The 22,120-nt window shown below is 36.0% G+C and overlaps 1 protein-coding gene across 1 annotated transcript in view; it reads right to left on the bottom strand.

Annotated features, from left to right (window-relative positions):
• Window positions 1-2,737: 2,737 nt before the first annotated feature.
• LOC107573677 (SITS-binding protein-like) overlaps window positions 2,738-22,120 on the bottom strand; it is a 35,345-nt gene continuing 15,962 nt past the window's right edge. The window contains exons 3-8 of the mRNA XM_016260121.1: window positions 19,625-19,832; window positions 14,256-14,406; window positions 7,516-7,710; window positions 6,349-6,617; window positions 4,907-5,043; window positions 2,738-3,348 (exon numbers count right to left, since the gene is read on the bottom strand). Coding sequence (XP_016115607.1) covers window positions 3,143-3,348; window positions 4,907-5,043; window positions 6,349-6,617; window positions 7,516-7,710; window positions 14,256-14,406; window positions 19,625-19,832 — 1,166 coding nt within the window. The 3' untranslated portion in view covers window positions 2,738-3,142. The remainder of the gene's footprint in view (window positions 3,349-4,906; window positions 5,044-6,348; window positions 6,618-7,515; window positions 7,711-14,255; window positions 14,407-19,624; window positions 19,833-22,120) is intronic.

Here is a 22,120-nt window from a genome sequence, read left to right as displayed (position 1 = left end):
ATTACTCACCGCTGACTGGACGAGACATCTGTCAATCAACGTATACAGGAAGAACCAGCCGAAGAACAGCAGAGTTGTGGTAGAAAGTTTGGCGATGGTATTAAAGTAGCTCAGTTTATATGTATTGTATGAATTGTCCTTACTCTGGAATAAAAAATACGGGGTGTCTATTTACATTTAGTTAAAAGTAGTTGCAAATCTTCAGCTCTAGTGGCACAGATGGATAAGTGTGTGCCCTTGGCTTTTTGACGCGATAGACCCAGGTTCGATCCCGCCTTTTGCCGAACTTTTTTTTCCTCCCTTTACAAATCTCGTATTAGCAATGGATTCTATTTACACTAAGTGAAAACAGCAGTATTTTTAGCAAATTTTGTCACCAGAATAGTACATGCATACTACATGCACCACTCGATTTTTGTAACCGTGCATACTTTGTACACATGCACAGGTCGCACATTTGAATTGAATTTGTTTTGCACTAATCAGTAGTTCCACAAGGTGGCTGTTGTTTCACAGGAAAATACGAAACTAAAGAAATGGAACAACAACAACAAAATAGTGGAGACTGCAACAACAACAGACGCCTGCATTGACAAGCGCTTGTGCGAAGGGGTTATGAGGGGGTTATGAGAGAGCTGCAACTTTAGTTTAGAAGAGTACAAAGACATATTTTCGGTCAATATGAGGGAAGTAGTCATATCCTTCATAACTTCTGAAATTTTCTAGAGCGCATGTATTGACTGCCTGCATTCATGCAATCAAGTGGCATAAGGCTACACGTCAACTGTATGAATACGCCAGGGTTGCCAGGTCTTTGTAACAAAACCAGCTCAGTGTTCCAGGGGAAATTATCTATAAAAAAAAAGAAGTATTCTTTGGGCTTCAGATGCTAGGTGGTGCTATGGAGTCATTTTAGTTGAAAACAGGCAACAATCCAAAGAGAATGGAAAATAACGGCAAGTAAGCCTTTCAGTATGATCAACACATTTAATATTAATAATACTAATGAACTATGATTTAAGAGGGTTACGACTGTCCAGATGATATCCATGAGCCAAGATCAAAACCAGGAATGTTCCAATACCATTTTCTCAGTTCAAATAGACGACCTAGAGTTATTAAAGGGATAATTCACCCAAAAAATCTGTCATCATTTATTCACTGTCGTGTCGTTCCAAATCCATCAGACTTTTTTCCTCAGAACACAAAATGAGAACATGTTACGACTTTTTTCCATGCAGAGTCAGTCTGATTCGAGAACGAATCATTTAGATGATTTTTTGGACCCGATCAACTGATTCAGTTGAAAGATACGACTCAAAAGAATGATTCTTTCTTTTATCGGGCAACACTACTTCCCTCAGGAACATTCCATAGGCAGTCGGAGGGATGTCAAGATTTATTTTTTTTGAGAATATCAACATAAATTTCAGTTGTACAGATTACTTTTAGAATATGATTTTTTTTGTTGTTGTTGATTTCTTGTTCTTTATGAAGCCTGAAAGCTTCAGTCTTCTTAATTTTTTCCCTCTTTGGCCACACACACATTGCAGCTAAATTTGTTGGTCACTTCAAATTACAGTTCTTAATTATTTTCTGTACACACACAGTTCAGTAATTTATAGGAGTGATAATCATATTCTACAAATGAATTGACTCCTGAAAAAAATCAGGCTGTGGTAACCGCATTTACATAAATTCTATGCAGTGTGTATGGAAACGAACTGAACAACTAGCTGTTAATGATGTATTTAAACGTGTATCAAAGTCTTTTCTGTATGTGCAGTGCAAGAAATCACAGGGTATGCCTGACTCATTAGTGTTGCCTGATCTTGCTAACAAACAAACAGATAAGAACAAGCCCACAATAAACTCAAATCCAAACACGTTATCTTGGAAATAAGCCACATATGAAAATATTGTGACCTCCCAGGAGAAAAAATAATTCTTCCATAATATACTTAAAGTGCTCCATTTTCACGCACTAATTGTGTACTTAATATACTCAAACTTACTCTTAAAATGATCTTAGAAACATCTGAGTGTACTCATACTTCATACACTAGTGGGTTTAAGTGTATTAAGTGGTATCTAAATACATTTTATTAATACAGAGAAAGTATGTCAAAAGCCCATTTTAGTTCATATTCATGGTGTCCCAAAATAGCACAGTTAGATTGAGTACATTTAAGATATTCTTAAGATCATCTTAAGAAGTACTAAAGAATAATTTTTAGTATATTAATTACAAAATTAGTGTGTGAAAATAGAGCACTTTAAGTACATTTTGGAAGTGCACTTTTTTTTTCTCCTGGGCTGCAACTGCCTATTAACTCCATAAAATGGATTGCTTTACTGGCTGAGCCAAACAACAAGCCCAAAGATGCTTAAAAAGCATAATTTATATGAATTTAACATGGCAACCCTTCAAGAGTGTCCACTGCAAAGTAGCCTTCCAGGGCGAGGGTGAAGGTGAATAATACATTTTCAGAATTTTCATTTTAAGTCAACTGTCCCTCTACTTCCTGCTATTTGACAATTTCTAGCAATGAAATCCATTGAAAGATTCACTCCTACCAGGGATTAGAAAAAAACAACAACAAAAAAAACAATGACCACTACTTATTCTAGTCTGTAAAGTCAAATTACTTAATGAAATCTGTAATTGTCTCTGGAAATTTTCTTTTCCTCTTATCCAACGATTCATTATCATTCCTGGTGCAGCGGTTCTCATTACAGTTGAGATTGAGAGTCATAAATTTGAAAGAGACGCTAACGCAGACCAGATGGACCCTTAACCACAGGTCATGTTGGGGCCAAGCAATTACATCATGAAATGCAAGAAAAACGGCCACCTGGAGGATGCTCTGTGCCGGTCCTAAACTCAAACCAGGCTCTTAGGGCTCAAACATATCAGCGCTTGGGACTGAATATTCTGGCGTGTATTTAGGTAGTATTTTGAGGAGGACATTCTCATGGTACACCATGGAGTGAATGAGTATTATGTTTCCAATGTTATGCTAGGAGTGTAAAAGAAACCGTCTTTAATTCTGAGGCATTTAACTCTCAATGGTTAACATATTGCGCCCAGTTTTGCTCAAGTCTTTCTTATTGTATGACCCACTTGGGTCCATCTTATTCCCTATTTTCTGTCCACAACGAGAAAGGAACTGAAGTGAAAGCTAAAACCCGGATGGGGCCGAGGACCCGCCCTTGTGGCACTCACCCATTCCTTCTCAAAGACCCATGGAGGTGTCTGGAAGCTGATGACAGGAAGAAAAGCTGTGATTCCCAGCCAGCGAACGAAAAGCTCATCATCGGTAACCAGTTCGGCAGAGAGAGAGCCTCCTGCGATTGACAGTCCCACAAATGCATTCACATGTCAAGAAATTACATTTTTTTGGTGGACAATAACAATTTTCTAGCATTGTGATATTGTTTTTATTAGAAATTGGAAGCAAAATGTGCTTAACCCTATAAAGCCTACTGTAACATATTTGATACACAAATTTCTAAGGCCTGTAAATTATCGAAGTGATCAAATCTTGCTCAAAAACCTGTTGTACACAATCTACTACATGCCTTCTGTCGTCAAATTGATAGTTTATACTTTTTATTAAGTAAAATGCTTTTTCATGTAATTGAAAATACTGTCATCCCTCTTCAGTTCATGGAATATGGTAATCAGTATTTACTGATTTTTATAAAGTAAATGTAAGAATAACTTTTATCTTTTTAGTAATATTTCAAGATGAACACTTACTGGACTGAAGAAACTTTTTTTTTTGACATTTTATGCAAGTAGTCTGTTATATAAAGATCTCATTGATTTATATTACAAAGCTATCTGAATTTAATCTTATGTTTTGGCCATATATCAGCATCTTCACCAAATTGCATATTTTTGCTCAGTTTGGGCCTCTGAACAAATATTTTAGAGATATTTTCTCTTTCATAATATATGGGCCATAAACGTCTGATTTATCAAATATGATACACATATGCAAACTGTTTTTTTTAGATTTTGGCTAAAGGATCCATAAACTGTTCAGTTGCAGGAAGATTTTTCTTCATATGATGTATTATTACAGTATTTTGAGAATATGTGAGGAAAATGTGCTTAACTGTCAAAGTAACAATGCAACAAAGTAACAAATCTAATAGTCTTAAAAACAGGCTTCATTTTCAACAGGCTTAAAATGTAATAATCCCCCCCCCCCCTTTGATTAACTGGTCAAATGCAACCTGGGAATATTCTGGACATATTTTATGAGATTTATTCATATCATACTGTGTACTGTACAACTGTGTGCCAGTGGTCTTTTGTTTTTGTAAAGGATTAAAGAAGACAGTTGATGAAATTTTATTTTCTTTATCTATGGTATGAATTTTCACAAAAAATACATGTGTATTTATGCACGTGTGGGCAGGTATTACCTACTGCATCAGGAATGAAGAAATTATATCCCAGAAGACTGTGATGCAGCAGGGATGGAATGATGCCCTTCAGGCCAGAGTAACTCCAGTCTGACTGCAGTGCACTCATACGGATGAAGAGCGCTTTGTGTCTGGACCTGTGCGCACAAAATCGGCCAGTTCAAAAACAATTCGAATCACCTACAACACAATTCCAATTTGTTTTCCAAATTTTTCTTATGGGAAAGTCTGTTAAAAAACCCCCCCCCCCCCTTTGATTAACTGGTCAAATGCGACCTGGGAATATTCTGGACATATTTTATGAGATTTATTCATATCATACTGTGTACTGTACAACTGTGTGCCAGTGGTCTTTTGTTTTTGTAAAGGATTAAAGAAGACAGTTGATGAAATTTTATTTTCTTTATCTATGGTATGAATTTTCACAAAAAAATACATGTGTATTTATGCACGTGTGGGCAGGTATTACCTACTGCATCAGGAATGAAGAAATTATATCCCAGAAGACTGTGATGCAGCAGGGATGGAATGATGCCCTTCAGGCCAGAGTAACTCCAGTCTGACTGCAGTGCACTCATACGGATGAAGAGCGCTTTGTGTCTGGACCTGTGCGCACAAAATCGGCCAGTTCAAAAACAATTCGAATCACCTACAACACAATTCCAATTTGTTTTCCAAATTTTTCTTATGGGAAAGTCTGTTTTTTCAAATGAGTGACTGTCTACTTGACATTTTGGATCTTGTTCAAACCATAATCGATATCAGTACCTTGCCATGGAAATTGTACACAAACTGTACAAGCCAGAACAAAGCAAAGAGTCTTCTACAACAACAACAAGAAGTAACTATCATTGTGGAAAGAGAAGATGGGAAACTGCCTCTTGCTACACACGGTATATCCACAGTGCTGTTAACATGACACATCATTCATAAAATCTTCCAAAACTCCATTTTAACTCCTTCCCCACCAGCATTTAAAAAAAGACAAATAAAAAAAACCTTGCCAGCAACCACCAACATTTTTGATTATTTTTACAAAACTTTTATGGCCCCCAGAACTCTCAATATGTCAAAAGAAATAGCAGAGCCTCTGCTTTTATTCTAGCTTCAGGCATTCTTCTTTTAATCAAGACTTGAATGTGGGCAAGTTTAATTAAAAAAGCAACATTTTGAACAAAATGCTGAGAAAATCGTGTCTATGTCTGGACTGGATTCAGATCGATGATCAAAACATAGATGGAGTTGATCACTTCCATCAACACGCCCAAAACTTCACAATCCTAAACCACTTCCTGGGGTCTACATTTTTTATTTATGTGCTGTTTAATGCTTGATGATCACATTATTTTACATATGCATCTGTTTTCATGTGTAATCGATTGTTTCTGCATCTTCTTCACCGTGTTTTGATCCAGATGTTCAGTACTCATCAGAAGATGTGTAATAGCACCTCCTACCATGCAACAGTGAAAACACGGAAAGATGGAAAATTCCGTCAATGGCGGGGAAAGAGTTAAATAGATTTTAAATCACATGTATGCATGTGGTTTGGATCAGACTTGTAAAAAGAAATCAGATTTGGTGTATTTTTTTGGAGGTTGAGACGACAGATTTGAGTCGGACATGCCAAGAATGGATTTTGGATTTTGGTTCCTTGTCTGAACAAAGTCTGTTAATTGTTCCCAAAGTTGTAGGTTGGTCATGATTTTTCCAAATGGGGCAAATTCTTGGATTGTCATGTTCAGTTGATCCTTGAACAACATTCCGCTCAAACAAACTTAACCAAACTACCTGAAAATCCCAATCCCAGCCCCGACTCTAACCTAAAACCTCACAAGGATCTTGATCCATGCACTACTTGGCAAAGTCACAGTAATTGATTGGGATTATTTAAAACATTCAACCAAATACCTTGTTCCTGAGGTCACAATGGTATTTTCCCCTATCCTCTCTGCCAGGTCAGCCAGAAGTCTGATGTATTCATCCCCAACCAATGCCAGAGGGGGGCGTAGGGCCTGTTCCTCGAAAGGGTTTCCCTCACCGCCTTCCAGGATGACATACTCCATGCCCAAATGGCTATGTAAGCTGTCCACTTTGTCCAGAAACCAATTTGTGGCTTCTGGGTTGGTGATGTTGAGCTTTACACTGTACTTTCCTTTCCACTGAGTCAACAGAGGCACCTTATGAAAGAGAAATCATGTAAAAATTAAAAGTAAACAATAATAAGGCACAGATAAGCATATGGGTCAAGAACAAAGAGTGTATCAATGAAAAAGAATAGGAAAAATCTCTAGTTCAAAACGTGAAAATTCTTGGTTTCATATGGCTTTGAAGAAACTTGTATACAATTTTCAAGAAAGATTTAGATAAGTAAGTCAAGTCTGCTTTATTGTCAATTCTTCCACATGTACAGCACATACACACAGAGAATTGAAATGTTATGTACTGTAACTATTAAGTAATAACAGTACACCTTTAATACATATGAATGTACAACTCTTTCATATTTTCATATATACATTTTTAGAATTTTGTGACAGATACCATGCATTTAAATCCTAAAAATAATCAAAAATCAAGTCAAAGTGTATGGGGAGTTGCACCACATGACATATAACCTGATAAAATGATTTAATAATACTAAAAACGACTTAATAATTTACTTTTAAAGGGCCCCCCCCCCCCCCCCCCCCCTCCCCCATTATAATATCAGGACAGTTGTACCACCCTGACCATTTTTACTTTATGCCCCAAAAGATCAGCATTTTAATTTTTTATTTACATTAAGAAATGTAGATTCTTCATGGGAGACTTCAAATCACTGTATGTTTGTATTGCTTTTTTTTATTTTTATTAATTAATAGGTCCAGACAAAAATGGCATCAAGCAGGATTATTATTAAGTAACTAAAACTAAAACCATAAAAAGTAATATATTAAGGGATATAAAATAAAACCTAAAATGTAAATGTTCCCTTTAGGTTGAACTACTAATAATTAAAACTATATAGACATTTAAATAAAAAACTAGAACTTTAAAATTAGACAGACGCAGTGACAAGCAATCAGTCAGTCTTACCGGTCGGCCCTGTGGTCCTGAGGGCAGACTCAGCCAGTAGTCTTCAATGCCTTCTTGAATGGAGGTCTGGAACTGCTGCGAGTCCACGCTCAGGTACGGGGACAGGGTGATGGAAATGTTTAGAAGCTTTACAAAAGGGAGGTCCCTCGTCTGTCTCTTAGACATCCTTTTCTTGCTATTGAGGTAGCTGTGGTCCTAGAAAAGCAAAAAATAATTGGCAAATATATTAAACAGTTTGTTTGTTTGTCTAATGGCACCTGTTTAAAAAGCCATACATTTTGGTGCAGAAATGATACATTTAACCTCCCAAATCAAGCTTGTTCGATTTCTAACCTACACAGAAAAATAAAAACTTGATGTTGTAAAAATGTAAACATTTTAAGAACTTTCATTGGTATAACCTAGTTTAGGCTAATTCAGTCAAATAAAATAATATTTTGGAATATAATAAAATATTTTTGATATTGCAACATATTCTTTAGGTCAGGGGTTTTCAAACGTTTTTATACCAATGACACCCAGATATGAAATATTAATGAACGCAGCTGTATATTTTCAAGTATGAAAAAAAAACGGTTTAATATAAATTTTCTATATAAAAAAATACCTTATGTATGATGAAATGCTTTCTCAAATGTCTTATAAGGTTTATAATTTAATTCAGCAGTGCTTCTAAATCACAGTTAACAAATTAACCACATGACATATAAAAACAAGTTTTTATTAGATCTGTGGTCCTTAAAAATGAGACAAGTGGCATTACAAAACTCTTTATTATCAATTTGAGAGGTCTTCAATTTGAAGAAAGAAGAACAGACTAATATGTTATTAAACCTCAAAAGGCTGCGGTTTCATTAAATAAATGTGAGCGCTATGCATTTTAACGTCAAAACAGGGTAGTTCACAATCAATGAATATTGCATGTGTATGACTGCTTATGATCTACTGTTGATGAATTATGGTCATGTTTACTTAATTGTATTCATATTGTAATATGCTATAAGTGATTGTGTGAGTGCATATTTTATGTCCCTCATCTTTTTAATGCGCAGCTGGAAGTAGTAAAGCATATACATTTCAAAATCAGAGTCCTGTTGTATTTTCTGCATTATGCATACAATTTTTGGTTACATGAAAAACTGTAAAATCTAAACGTTATTTAAAGTAATTCACCCAAAAATGAAATTTTGCTTCAATTGTACTCGCCCTCAGGCCATATAGATGACAGATTTGGAGAAAGTTTGCACCTCTTGCTCACCAATGGATCCTCTGCAGTGAATGGGTGCCGTCAGAATGAATTGCAATAAAAGAAACGTTTAAACTTTAAACCATCACTTCTGACCAAAATACAAGGCCATAATCCATAATAACTCTTCCTCCAGTAAAAAAAAGTCCATCTCCTGTTGTCTTTCACATCAAAATCCACCAACATATTTGTTTAGAGCTGTTCTGGACTGTTTTTGCTTGTAAACTGTGCTTGATCTGTGCATATTTCTCTCCTGATTCGGACGAGATGACTTTTTCAATGGAGAAAGCAATATTATGCACGGAGGAGTCATATTTTAGCTGAAAGCAATGTTTTGAAGTTAAAAACGTCTTAATAATGGACTTGTTTTGGGTTGGAGTGTTGTGGATTACTTGTAGATTACTGTGATGTTTTTTTATCAGCTGTTTGGACTCTCATTCTGACGGCACCCATTCACTGCAGAGGATCAATTGAGCATATTTACATTTTTTTTGGTGAACTATTCCTTTAACACACTCATAATGTCTCACCGTTTTAACACACACAGTTTGTAGTCTGCTTTTGTAGGCAATCAGACATTACAGACAATGGCAGGCGTCAGCGTTAAAGTCTCAGAATTCGTATTTTGTTGATTATTTTAACAGTATGGAAAATATTATTGTTTTACCATCACTGAAAATAATACCTCAGCCCCTATTAATGTTTTTACCATGACAGTTGCTAACAGAGCCCCGGCGTCTGAGAAAATATAACAATAATGTCATTTATATTAATCATATTGTACAGGCATGTCGAACGCTGTGCTTAAGAGGAATCTGTGCAATAAATAGCGAATACTGGCAAGTGTGTTTATAACCAAATTCATTCCAAGTCAAGCTGTTGGTTCCGCTTATGGCTGTGTTATTTCAAGCTAAAATGGAAACTAGCAAAGAAAAAAAACTGCATTGGGATTGTTTCCCCAATTGGAGTTTCGTATAACTGTCACACAAGGGAAAGTTTCCCACTGCAATTTAGTGGTATGACTTTTATTCAGGTTGGGAAATGGGAAAGTGTGGTGCATGTATCAGATAGCACACATAATTATGCTTCATTGTGGGTTATCTGATATTTTTGTTATAAAGTCCCCAGTTTTTTGCTATTTTAGGTCATAATCAAACATTAAAATTTTTTATTTGAGCCTATAGCCTATTTTTCAATACATATAGCTATTGCAATATAGCAAAATGTAAGTGTAATGGAAGGGAAAATGTGTTGTATGGAAAAAGGAACAAATAAGGGAAAAAAATTCAAAAGAGTAAAACCAAAGTCATGAGTTATTGTAATAGGAGGGCTGTAGTCAGCATTACATTGACGTTAATGTACAAACAATAAATCAAGACAGTCTAAACTTGAAAATTCTTAGGTATGCACAGATTATATTTTTTTCTGGCCGATGTCTGTTCTTATTTTATGGCCAAAAAACAATATGAAGGGCAATATTATAAATATATATAAAAAAAAATGTTTTTTTTGTCTAGATATATTTATTTATTATCTTAATAGCATTTCTGAATTTAAATGTATGTTGGGGGCATGAAGTCAGAAATATCAGGGTGATAACTGTCCTAATATCATAATAACCTATAATAATAATTATTATTAATTAATCATATTAATAATTATATATTATATTAATAATTATTATTTCTTAGGAAAAAATGATTTCTTATTCGCAAAATTGCTTCAGTGATTATTAATATTTGAAAAACTTGTCCGCTAAATCCAAGTCATGTGGTGTAACCAACATGCAACCCTGCAGATGCCCATGTGTTAATAAGTCACTTATAATATCAGAAAATATGCATTTTTATGGCAAAGCACAGTTGTTCGGGTTGTAAAATGTCATGTGGTGCAGCTCACCAAAAACTAATGATATTTATGAATGAATAATTTATTTTTATTAAATTTTTTTAGGATAATATGTTATTACTTTTTATTTCATGGTTACGCTACATGACCGTCTTAGACTCATTCAAATGATTAAAAAGGATATATTAAAGTTTTTCAAAACCATGTGAAACCATATAAACATACATTTGACATTGTGATAAATGCCTTTAGCATGATATCAATAAGTCTCAGGTTGTAAAATGTCATGTGGTGCGACACTCCAAAAAAACAAGTAATATTTATGAATTAATATATTATATGTGTAAAATAAATAAATAAAGTATATTTTAAAACATTCTTGAAAATAAAGATATATTCAGGGTGTAAGGAAACTCTTTTTATTTGATGGTTACACCACATGACATTTTTAGACTCACTAAAATGAAACTTTTGTTGAAAGCGGTATAAAAGTTTTCCGAAACCAGCATTAGCACTCTTATTTGTCACTGACCCAACTATATAACGATATTCCCTATAACCCATGTTGGAGTCGTGGCTTAGTGGTTACAGCAAATGCTCCAGAGATGTTAAGCTGTGTCGCTCATGTGGGGAATTCAGGTACAAGCCTTCAGGTTTACAGTCTGTTCATAGCTCAGCCGCTAAAGCACAACCTATATATGTGTTCTGATCAAATATACACCTTGAATGCACTATAAACCTTAGATAAAAGCATTGAGAAATGCATAAAAAGTGGTAAAAAGACAAAGCGTACTTAACACAGATGGCCCACACTGGTTCAACATATCAGTCTCCTTAACACAGCAAGTATCACCTAATTGTAAACCAGTTCCCTGCTGGCATTTCAGTGAACCAGAGATGTGTGTCTTTCTCTCAGGGGATCAGATCCTGACCTCTCCTCACCGGCTGCAGATCCGCTTAGAAAAATGAAGCCTTTCATGTCCACTGAGCAGCTCGGACTTGTTTTGTTCTGTCAGAATGAACTTAACAGGCCAGCTGGTGGCTTTTAACGTGAGACGTTTCCACTTGAACACAGCGTTCCCGCGGTAACTCTGCTTGCTATGTACCTCCGTATCGAAACGAAACGTGTTTTGCCAGACCCTGGCCTGTGTTTGTGATTATAATGAGTCCTTCAGAAACCTCACCATCAACCGCATGAAAATGAACAGCGAAGTCTGTCATTTATGATGAACAGGGAAGTCGTGGCCTAATGGAGTCGGACTCATAACCCAAAGGTTGTGGGTTCGAGTCTCGTACCGGCAGGGATTGTAGGTGGGGGGAGGGAATGTACAGCGCTCTCTCCCACCTTCAATACCACAACTGAGGTGCCCTTGAGCAAGGCACTGAACCCCAAACTGCTCCCCGGGGGCCACAGCATAAATGGCTGCCCACTGCTCCGGGTGTGTGTTCACTGCTGTGTGTGTGTGCACTTTGGATGGGTAAATGCAGAGCACTAATTCCGAGTATGGGTCACCATACTTGGCCACATGTCACTTCACTTCACTTATGCGTCACTAGTTTGTTTTGAAAGTCATACAGGTTCGGTACAAAATGAGGGTGAGTAACTGACGACTGAAACAATGGTTTTCTTTTTTTAAACTGGGTTTTCCACCAAGTGCATGGATCAAAATAGTTTGGCGAATTATGTTTTATAATTCGGCTGAAGGCTACTAACAGTTCACAATCTGATTAAACAAAGACTTTTTAGTTCAAAATGTTACATATGCACAGTGCTTAATGCCTAAGAAGGATCTAAATTGGATTTGAATATACTTTATATAATTACGCAAGGTTGTGCACATTAGCTGACACTGATGCTGCTTGAATGCTGAGGTGAATTGTAAAATTTAACATTGATTTTAGCCTCGTATTAATATTGATTTCTTTAAAAAAAAAAAAACATACTTGGCCACATGTCACTTCACTTCACTTATGCGTCACTAGTTTGTTTTGAAAGTCATACAGGTTCGGTACAAAATGAGGGTGAGTAACTGACGACTGAAACAATGGGTTTCTTTTTTTAAACTGGGTTTTCCACCAAGTGCATGGATCAAAATAGTTTGGCGAATTATGTTTTATAATTCGGCTGAAGGCTACTAACAGTTCACAATCTGATTAAACAAAGACTTTTTAGTTCAAAATGTTACATATGCACAGTGCTTAATGCCTAAGAAGGATCTAAATCGGATTTGAATATACTTTATATAATTACGCAAGGTTGTGCACATTAGCTGACACTGATGCTGCTTGAATGCTGAGGTGAATTGTAAAATTTAACATTGATTTTAGCCTCGTATTAATATTGATTTCTTAAAAAAAAAAAAAAAATGATATCCACACTGGTATTTTTCTGTGGAAAACAAAAAGATAACACTATGAAGAGAATTTTAGTATAATTTCTAAACAATTTTTGTTGATATTTTAAATTAGATTTTATTTATATATTTTCAGTTTTCATTTTTCAAGTTTAATTATAGGTTTTAGTTTTAATTAATTTAGATTTACTTATGTTTGTACTTCAATTTAAACACACATTAGAAATGTTGGATTGGCAGCTAGTATGAATAAAATGTTATTTTCTCATCTTTTTAAATATTTTGTTTTATTTCAAATAATGTAGTTGTTGTTTTTTTAATCAAAAATACAAAAAAAATGAAATATTTTTTTTTTGGATCTTTTAATTTATTTAAAAATTTAATCAATTTTTGAATATATGTCTATAGTATTTATTAATTTTAATTTATTTGTTTTAGTTTATTTTGTTATTTTAGTACTTCAGCTTGACGAGAAATGTTGCCTTGTCGACTAGCTGAAATAAAATGTTTTTTTTTTTTTCAGTACACATTTATTTTATTTTAATCAATGAACATGTTTTTTTATGGTTATAGTTAACCATAATAACCCTGTTACTGAGTTGTTGCACTTACTTGTACACAACCATACATAAATATAAACATACACCATAAAAAAATCAATTGATAGATGATCATTTTCAACATGTACATGCAGAAGAAGCTGTCCAGTTGGCTCTGTGGGCTGTGCGAGCCGGTGGGGTGTTGAGGCGGAAAATGAAGGCCTGAAGGCCCGGAGCTACAACAGGTGCAGAGGCCGAGCCGCTGACGGCTGGAGATTAAACAGCACACTGAAGGTCAGAGACGGGGAATATACTGCAGATCACCACAGACGCTCTGACACTGAATGACTTCAGCTTTCTCACAACCTATTTATTACGTGGGGTTCATTGTTCATTGTTTTAATTATTATTTATAAAACAACAAGCTACTTGATTTGACGCTTTTATATTATTGTTGCTTTTATTATTATTATTATTATTATTATTGGAGTATTGGAGAATTGATGCTGAAAATTCAGCTTTGCATCACAGGAATAAATTACATTTGAACATTTATTCAATTTGAAATTGTGTTAATATTTTACAATATCACTTTTTGTGTATTTGCATTGTAAATGCAGCCTTGATGAGCATAACAAGACTTCTTTTAAAAGCACATTTATCTATCATGAATCCCCAGCTGATATACAGAACAGTCAGATGTTATTGTGCTACAGGAAGCAGGCAGAGGGTGATTTAGAGCGCGTGACCCACCATGCTGGCGAGCAGAGCAGTGGAATGTTCGTCGAGGCTGACGACTCCCTCCCCGAGGTGATGCCGCTTCAGACGGTTTGAGAAGGTTCTCAGCTCGCGCTCTAGCTTGGCCCCTGAGTCCACGTTTGCTAGAAGCTTCCAGAAAGGCAGCCTTCAGAGAAATATTGTATTTGTTAGAGTCTTCAAACTCTAGCACACCAACACATCAGAGTAATATTAACTAAAACCTTAAAAAATCATTAACAAAATAAAAATTAATTATATATAATACTGAATGTATTGTATCTCAGCTAGTCGCCAAGAAAATATTTCAAATTTTCATTTAAAATTATATTAAGTACCAAAATAACTAAAACTAAATAATTTTATAACTCAAAACTTTATTTTAAGGCGTCCTTGTTACACATGTTACATGTACTTTGTATTATAATAAAAATACATTTTGCATAATTACATGCAAGTAACCCTAAGCCAAAACCTAACCCTTACCCTAACCATATAGTACTGTAAGTACATGTGGTTAATTAATATTACTCAGTACTTAAATGTATAATTACACTGTAACAAGGACATCTTAAAATAAAGGGTCCCACTTTATATTAAGTGGCCCTAATACCGGTGTACTTGCATAGTAACTAGATTACTATACTATACAAGTACACATTGGTACATAGTATCTAGAGCTGTAATATTTCTGTAACTACACACATGTAACAGCCCACTGAATGGTTTGTGCAAGTACAAATGTGTAACAGGACATATACAGTGGGTACGGAAAGTATTCAGACCCTCTTAAATTTTTCACTCTTTGTTATATTGCAGCCATTTGCTAAAATCATTTAAGTAAATTTTTTTCCTCATTAATGTACAAGGGGGTGGAGATGGGTAGGTTTAGGGGTGGAGATGGGATCCAGGGGGTGGAGATGGGTAGGTTTAGGGGTGGAGATGGGATCCAGGGGGTGGAGATGTGTAGGTTTAGGGATATGTAAAGTGGGAGGACTTGGATCTCAAGTTAGTGGAGTTGGTGCACCACTGTAATGACGTCAATGATGGAAAATTTTTGGTTAACGTGACCTCTGATATATATATATATATATATATATATATATATAGCAGTATTGAAATTATATAATGTTGTTTATTTATTCATCAATTCATTTTAATTTATTATTTAATTTATTTCCATTAAAAATTCATATTATTTCAGGGGGCATTTACACAAAACTGTTTTCAACTAAAACTGCAAAAGTCTTTCATGCGTTTTGGCCATTCAGTTACAAGATAATGTTAGATAGGCGTTTTGGGGGCCTGAAAATGCAAACTTTTGTAAACCGTACCGTATTTGTAAAACATGAATATTAAAACGATGATGTCTTGCAAATGCATATAATACAGCGTTTTTAGTCATTTTCATGAGTCTGTGTGAACAGGGAGTTGTTTTGACAACAATGACGTTTGTATGTAAAACTTAAAAAAAAACAAAAAAACATGAAGGTACCCTCATTCAATCTACAATTGAAAGTGAATCAGAAATCAATTTAATGTACATTAAAATTGATGAATCACTTTTTAACTCTTTTGACACCTAGAAAAAGTGACGCTTAAAAAAGGTGTGCCTCTGCTTCTAATATCGGGCAGGTACTGATAATCATCAAGCACTAATAATTGCGAAAAATTTTATGCATCCCGATAAATGCAAAGTTAAAGATAACAATGAATGATAACAATAAAAAAGGGAAAGGGGTTTGTAAAGTTGTTGTACCATAAGACATCCATGTTTGGCAGCTCTCGTCTGGCTGTGGAGAGCTGCTGCATTGACTCCTGATGGACGGCTCGAATGTTGTGTCCAACACACACGGTGTACTGCAGCGGCATGCGCTCCATACTGGGCGGCGTCTGCAAACAGAACTGCTGTCTGCTCTCCATTCCTACATGAAGCGGGATGTTCGGGGCCACTAGAACTGACACACCTTTGGGAAAAAAAAAACACAACAACATTGGGTTACTAATGGTCAGTTTTGCCCATTTTAAATCCCCAGATAAATCAAGACTGAAGTTTTGTGGCTTTTAGTCCATGCCTGCTAACTGTGAGGTCGTTTATATGCTAGTGTACACCTAAAAGTTGGCAAAAATAACTTTGAGTAGATATAGAGCCAAATTAGCAAGAGCGAACAAACCCATAAAAGTATAAATGGGAGTGGAAAGTTCTGCAGTTGATCTACTGTCAATTAATTAATCAAATTAAGGGGACAGTTCACGCAGAAATGATAATTACCCCGTCAGCCTCACTCACCATCAAGCCATCATTGACTTTCTTCTTTCAGACAAATACAATCGTAGTTTTAAAAAATGTCTTGGTTATTCCAAGCTTTATAATGGCAGAATTTGTAATGATTTTATCATGGTACGAATATGTGTACCGTTACAACCCTAGTTAAAATTTAAAATTTAGAATTCATTGATTCAAAGCTGAATTTTCAGCATTATTACGCTAGTCTTCTGTATCACACGGTCCTTCAGAAATCATTCTAATATGCTGATGGTTCTTTTATGAATAGAAAGTTCAAAAGAACAGCATCCATTTAAAATCAGATTTACTATCAGCTTGCACCAGTGCAAACCCTCATTTGGCGTTAATAAAAACTGTCAGGTAAAAAAAAAAAATTTTTTTTTGCGACTCACCTTACTGAATACGCATTTGTAGGAGTTTCCCTTTCGACTGGTAAATTTATGGGATTAGAGTATTTAAATGAATCACGCAATGCGAATTACTAAGATTTGCACTCGTCAATTCACTGGTATTTGCGGCATTATTTAACACCCCCAAAAAGCATGTCTTAAAGCGCTCTAACGCTAATTTGCCGTTTAGTAAATTTGGCCCGAAATGTATTTAATGTCACTTTTGATCAATTTAATGCAGCCTTGCAGAATAAGTGTATTCGTTTCATTTAAAAAGAAAAAAAACAACTTTGAATGGTAGCGCATGTCTTCCTATTTCAATAGGAAATACGAAATAGCTGTAATCGGAAATAACATGATGAACAGTTCAGTCAATGAGGCTGACACTGCAAGACACTGCTGAGCCGTCAGGTGATTTCAGATCACACGTTAACTCCTGTAACTGCATTCGTGACTCTGTGTGAATGGCAGACACAGCATGAACGAAACCAAATACCATCTTTCGACCTGCCCCAGTAAAGCAGCCTTTACAGCCTGATGTACTGTATCATGGAAATTCCAAGACTGGGACGCTTGGAACAGGAAACACTGGGATTTATAATTGAATCTTTATATTTTCAAAGCATCTTGAGAAGGTGGGTGGTATATGAGGGCTGCTTCTGATGTCTTTTTGCACCTGAAAAGTTGAGATTATGTGAAGCAGATAATGGTGTGCGCAGATGTAGCTGCCCTCCCTGGAATTCCTCCTGCTTCTCGGATTTCACCACCATGTCAATGTACCCCAGTGTAGACGCACACAGCACCGTCCGTCCGAATGCCCCTCATCTCACCCAAACTCACACCACGACTTTAAAATGAGATTTTAAAATGAAACAATACATCTTTGGAAAAGTTTTCCAGCAATGAGCAGTGCATCGTTTCAGAAGTTAGGTCATTTTTTATTATTCAGATATGATGTAGTTCAAAAGAAATAGCCTGATAATCAGTTTGATTTTGTCATTTTTACTGATATTCGCCTTTTTTCAACTGTCTTTAAACTCAACGATAATTGGCACTGTTTTGTGGTTCTCTGTAGAACAGCACTAGCAATGATGACATTAAAGGGATAGTTCACCCCAAAAATTAAAAATCTTTCATTAAAGAGGTCATATGATGTGATTTCAAGTTTTCCTTTCTCTTTGGAGTGTTACAAGCTGTTCGTGAATAGATAAGATCCCTAAAGTTGCAAAGACTAAAGTCTCAAACCTAAAGAGATATTCTTTATAAAAGTTAAGACTCGTCCATGCACTCCTAAAACGCTTCGTTTAAACACACCCCCACGTGTCTACGTCACTGTGTGGGAAGATTTGCATAACACCGCCTAAATGTTCACGCAAAGAAAGAAGGCGTAACTTTTATTCTCGCTGTAGTATTGTTGCTGCCGTCGCCGCCAAGTCGTGGAGATGCTGTGTGTTTCGTTATGAAAGCGAAACTACTTTGTTTGGCCTCTCAAAAGAGGACACGTCTAGAAATCAGTGGTTAAGTTGTATTTACAACACTGTTCCAGAACAGTTCAAACCAAATATTCAGATGTGTGCAACGCATTTTACGGAGGATCCTGGGAGAGTAGCCTACAATGCCGGTGTTCTGACAAATAATGCTGACTCACAGCCTGTAAGTACGTTTTCATATTTAAAGGATTTGCCACTGATGATTCAAACGCGAGTTTTGAGCAGTGTAGAGTAGCGCTTGTTTGTCATTTCTCCGATCACAAATGCAGACATGGTTTTATGTTTACGTGGTGCGATGCAACGTAATGCGTAAAAAGACAGTTTAAGTCATTATAATCCCTAATTATGTCCCCACTGGATGCAACAAATGCCTCGTTTATAATGGGTTTTATTGGTTTTGTCTCGTCACGTCGGGACACGGCATCACAGTATGGTAAGGGGCGTAACATTTACGTCACACACTTGAGGTATTCTGGCAATCACAATGCACTGGATAGCTGGCCAATCACAGCACACCTCATATATATATATATATATATATATATATATAGCAGTATTGAAATTATATAATGTTGTTTATTTATTCATCAATTCATTTTAATTTATTATTTAATTTATTTCCATTAAAAATTCATATTATTTCAGGGGGCATTTACACAAAACTGTTTTCAACTAAAACTGCAAAAGTCTTTCATGCGTTTTGGCCATTCAGTTACAAGATAATGTTAGATAGGCGTTTTGGGGGCCTGAAAATGCAAACTTTTGTAAACCGTACCGTATTTGTAAAACATGAATATTAAAACGATGATGTCTTGCAAATGCATATAATACAGCGTTTTTAGTCATTTTCATGAGTCTGTGTGAACAGGGAGTTGTTTTGACAACAATGACGTTTGTATGTAAAACTTAAAAAAAAACAAAAAAACATGAAGGTACCCTCATTCAATCTACAATTGAAAGTGAATCAGAAATCAATTTAATGTACATTAAAATTGATGAATCACTTTTTAACTCTTTTGACACCTAGAAAAAGTGACGCTTAAAAAAGGTGTGCCTCTGCTTCTAATATCGGGCAGGTACTGATAATCATCAAGCACTAATAATTGCGAAAAATTTTATGCATCCCGATAAATGCAAAGTTAAAGATAACAATGAATGATAACAATAAAAAAGGGAAAGGGGTTTGTAAAGTTGTTGTACCATAAGACATCCATGTTTGGCAGCTCTCGTCTGGCTGTGGAGAGCTGCTGCATTGACTCCTGATGGACGGCTCGAATGTTGTGTCCAACACACACGGTGTACTGCAGCGGCATGCGCTCCATACTGGGTGGCGTCTGCAAACAGAACTGCTGTCTGCTCTCCATTCCTACATGAAGCGGGATGTTCGGGGCCACTAGAACTGACACACCTTTGGGAAAAAAAAAACACAACAACATTGGGTTACTAATGGTCAGTTTTGCCCATTTTAAATCCCCAGATAAATCAAGACTGAAGTTTTGTGGCTTTTAGTCCATGCCTGCTAACTGTGAGGTCGTTTATATGCTAGTGTACACCTAAAAGTTGGCAAAAATAACTTTGAGTAGATATAGAGCCAAATTAGCAAGAGCGAACAAACCCATAAAAGTATAAATGGGAGTGGAAAGTTCTGCAGTTGATCTACTGTCAATTAATTAATCAAATTAAGGGGACAGTTCACGCAGAAATGATAATTACCCCGTCAGCCTCACTCACCATCAAGCCATCATTGACTTTCTTCTTTCAGACAAATACAATCGTAGTTTTAAAAAATGTCTTGGTTATTCCAAGCTTTATAATGGCAGAATTTGTAATGATTTTATCATGGTACGAATATGTGTACCGTTACAACCCTAGTTAAAATTTAAAATTTAGAATTCATTGATTCAAAGCTGAATTTTCAGCATTATTACGCTAGTCTTCTGTATCACACGGTCCTTCAGAAATCATTCTAATATGCTGATGGTTCTTTTATGAATAGAAAGTTCAAAAGAACAGCATCCATTTAAAATCAGATTTACTATCAGCTTGCACCAGTGCAAACCCTCATTTGGCGTTAATAAAAACTGTCAGGTAAAAAAAAAAAAATTTTTTTTTGCGGCTCACCTTACTGAATACGCATTTGTAGGAGTTTCCCTTTCGACTGGTAAATTTATGGGATTAGAGTATTTAAATGAATCACGCAATGCGAATTACTAAGATTTGCACTCGTCAATTCACTGGTATTTGCGGCATTATTTAACACCCCCAAAAAGCATGTCTTAAAGCGCTCTAACGCTAATTTGCCGTTTAGTAAATTTGGCCCGAAATGTATTTAATGTCACTTTTGATCAATTTAATGCAGCCTTGCAGAATAAGTGTATTCGTTTCATTTAAAAAGAAAAAAAACAACTTTGAATGGTAGCGCATGTCTTCCTGTTTCAATAGGAAATACGAAATAGCTGTAATCGGAAATAACATGATGAACAGTTCAGTCAATGAGACTGACACTGCAAGACACTGCTGAGCCGTCAGGTGATTTCAGATCACACGTTAACTCCTGTAACTGCATTCGTGACTCTGTGTGAATGGCAGACACAGCATGAACGAAACCAAATACCATCTTTCGACCTGCCCCAGTAAAGCAGCCTTTACAGCCTGATGTACTGTATCATGGAAATTCCAAGACTGGGACGCTTGGAACAGGAAACACTGGGATTTATAATTGAATCTTTATATTTTCAAAGCATCTTGAGAAGGTGGGTGGTATATGAGGGCTGCTTCTGATGTCTTTTTGCACCTGAAAAGTTGAGATTATGTGAAGCAGATAATGGTGTGCGCAGATGTAGCTGCCCTCCCTGGAATTCCTCCTGCTTCTCGGATTTCACCACCATGTCAATGTACCCCAGTGTAGACGCACACAGCACCGTCCGTCCGAATGCCCCTCATCTCACCCAAACTCACACCACGACTTTAAAATGAGATTTTAAAATGAAACAATACATCTTTGGAAAAGTTTTCCAGCAATGAGCAGTGCATCGTTTCAGAAGTTAGGTCATTTTTTATTATTCAGATATGATGTAGTTCAAAAGAAATAGCCTGATAATCAGTTTGATTTTGTCATTTTTACTGATATTCGCCTTTTTTCAACTGTCTTTAAACTCAACGATAATTGGCACTGTTTTGTGGTTCTCTGTAGAACAGCACCAGCAATGATGACATTAAAGGGATAGTTCACCCCAAAAATTAAAAATCTTTCATTAAAGAGGTCATATGATGTGATTTCAAGTTTTCCTTTCTCTTTGGAGTGTTACAAGCTGTTCGTGAATAGATAAGATCCCTAAAGTTGCAAAGACTAAAGTCTCAAACCTAAAGAGATATTCTTTATAAAAGTTAAGACTCGTCCATGCACTCCTAAAACGCTTCGTTTAAACACACCCCCACGTGTCTACGTCACTGTGTGGGAAGATTTGCATAACACCGCCTAAATGTTCACGCAAAGAAAGAAGGCGTAACTTTTATTCTCGCTGTAGTATTGTTGCTGCCGTCGCCGCCAAGTCGTGGAGATGCTGTGTGTTTCGTTATGAAAGCGAAACTACTTTGTTTGGCCTCTCAAAAGAGGACACGTCTAGAAATCAGTGGTTAAGTTGTATTTACAACACTGTTCCAGAACAGTTCAAACCAAATATTCAGATGTGTGCA

The sequence above is a fragment of the Sinocyclocheilus grahami genome, unplaced genomic scaffold, assembly GCF_001515645.1.
Source record: "Sinocyclocheilus grahami isolate Dianchi unplaced genomic scaffold, SAMN03320097.WGS_v1.1 scaffold2004.1, whole genome shotgun sequence".
Lineage (NCBI taxonomy): Eukaryota > Metazoa > Chordata > Actinopteri > Cypriniformes > Cyprinidae > Sinocyclocheilus > Sinocyclocheilus grahami.
The sequence above is the reverse complement of the archived record's forward strand: the minus strand, read 5'-3'. Positions and strand labels throughout refer to the sequence as shown.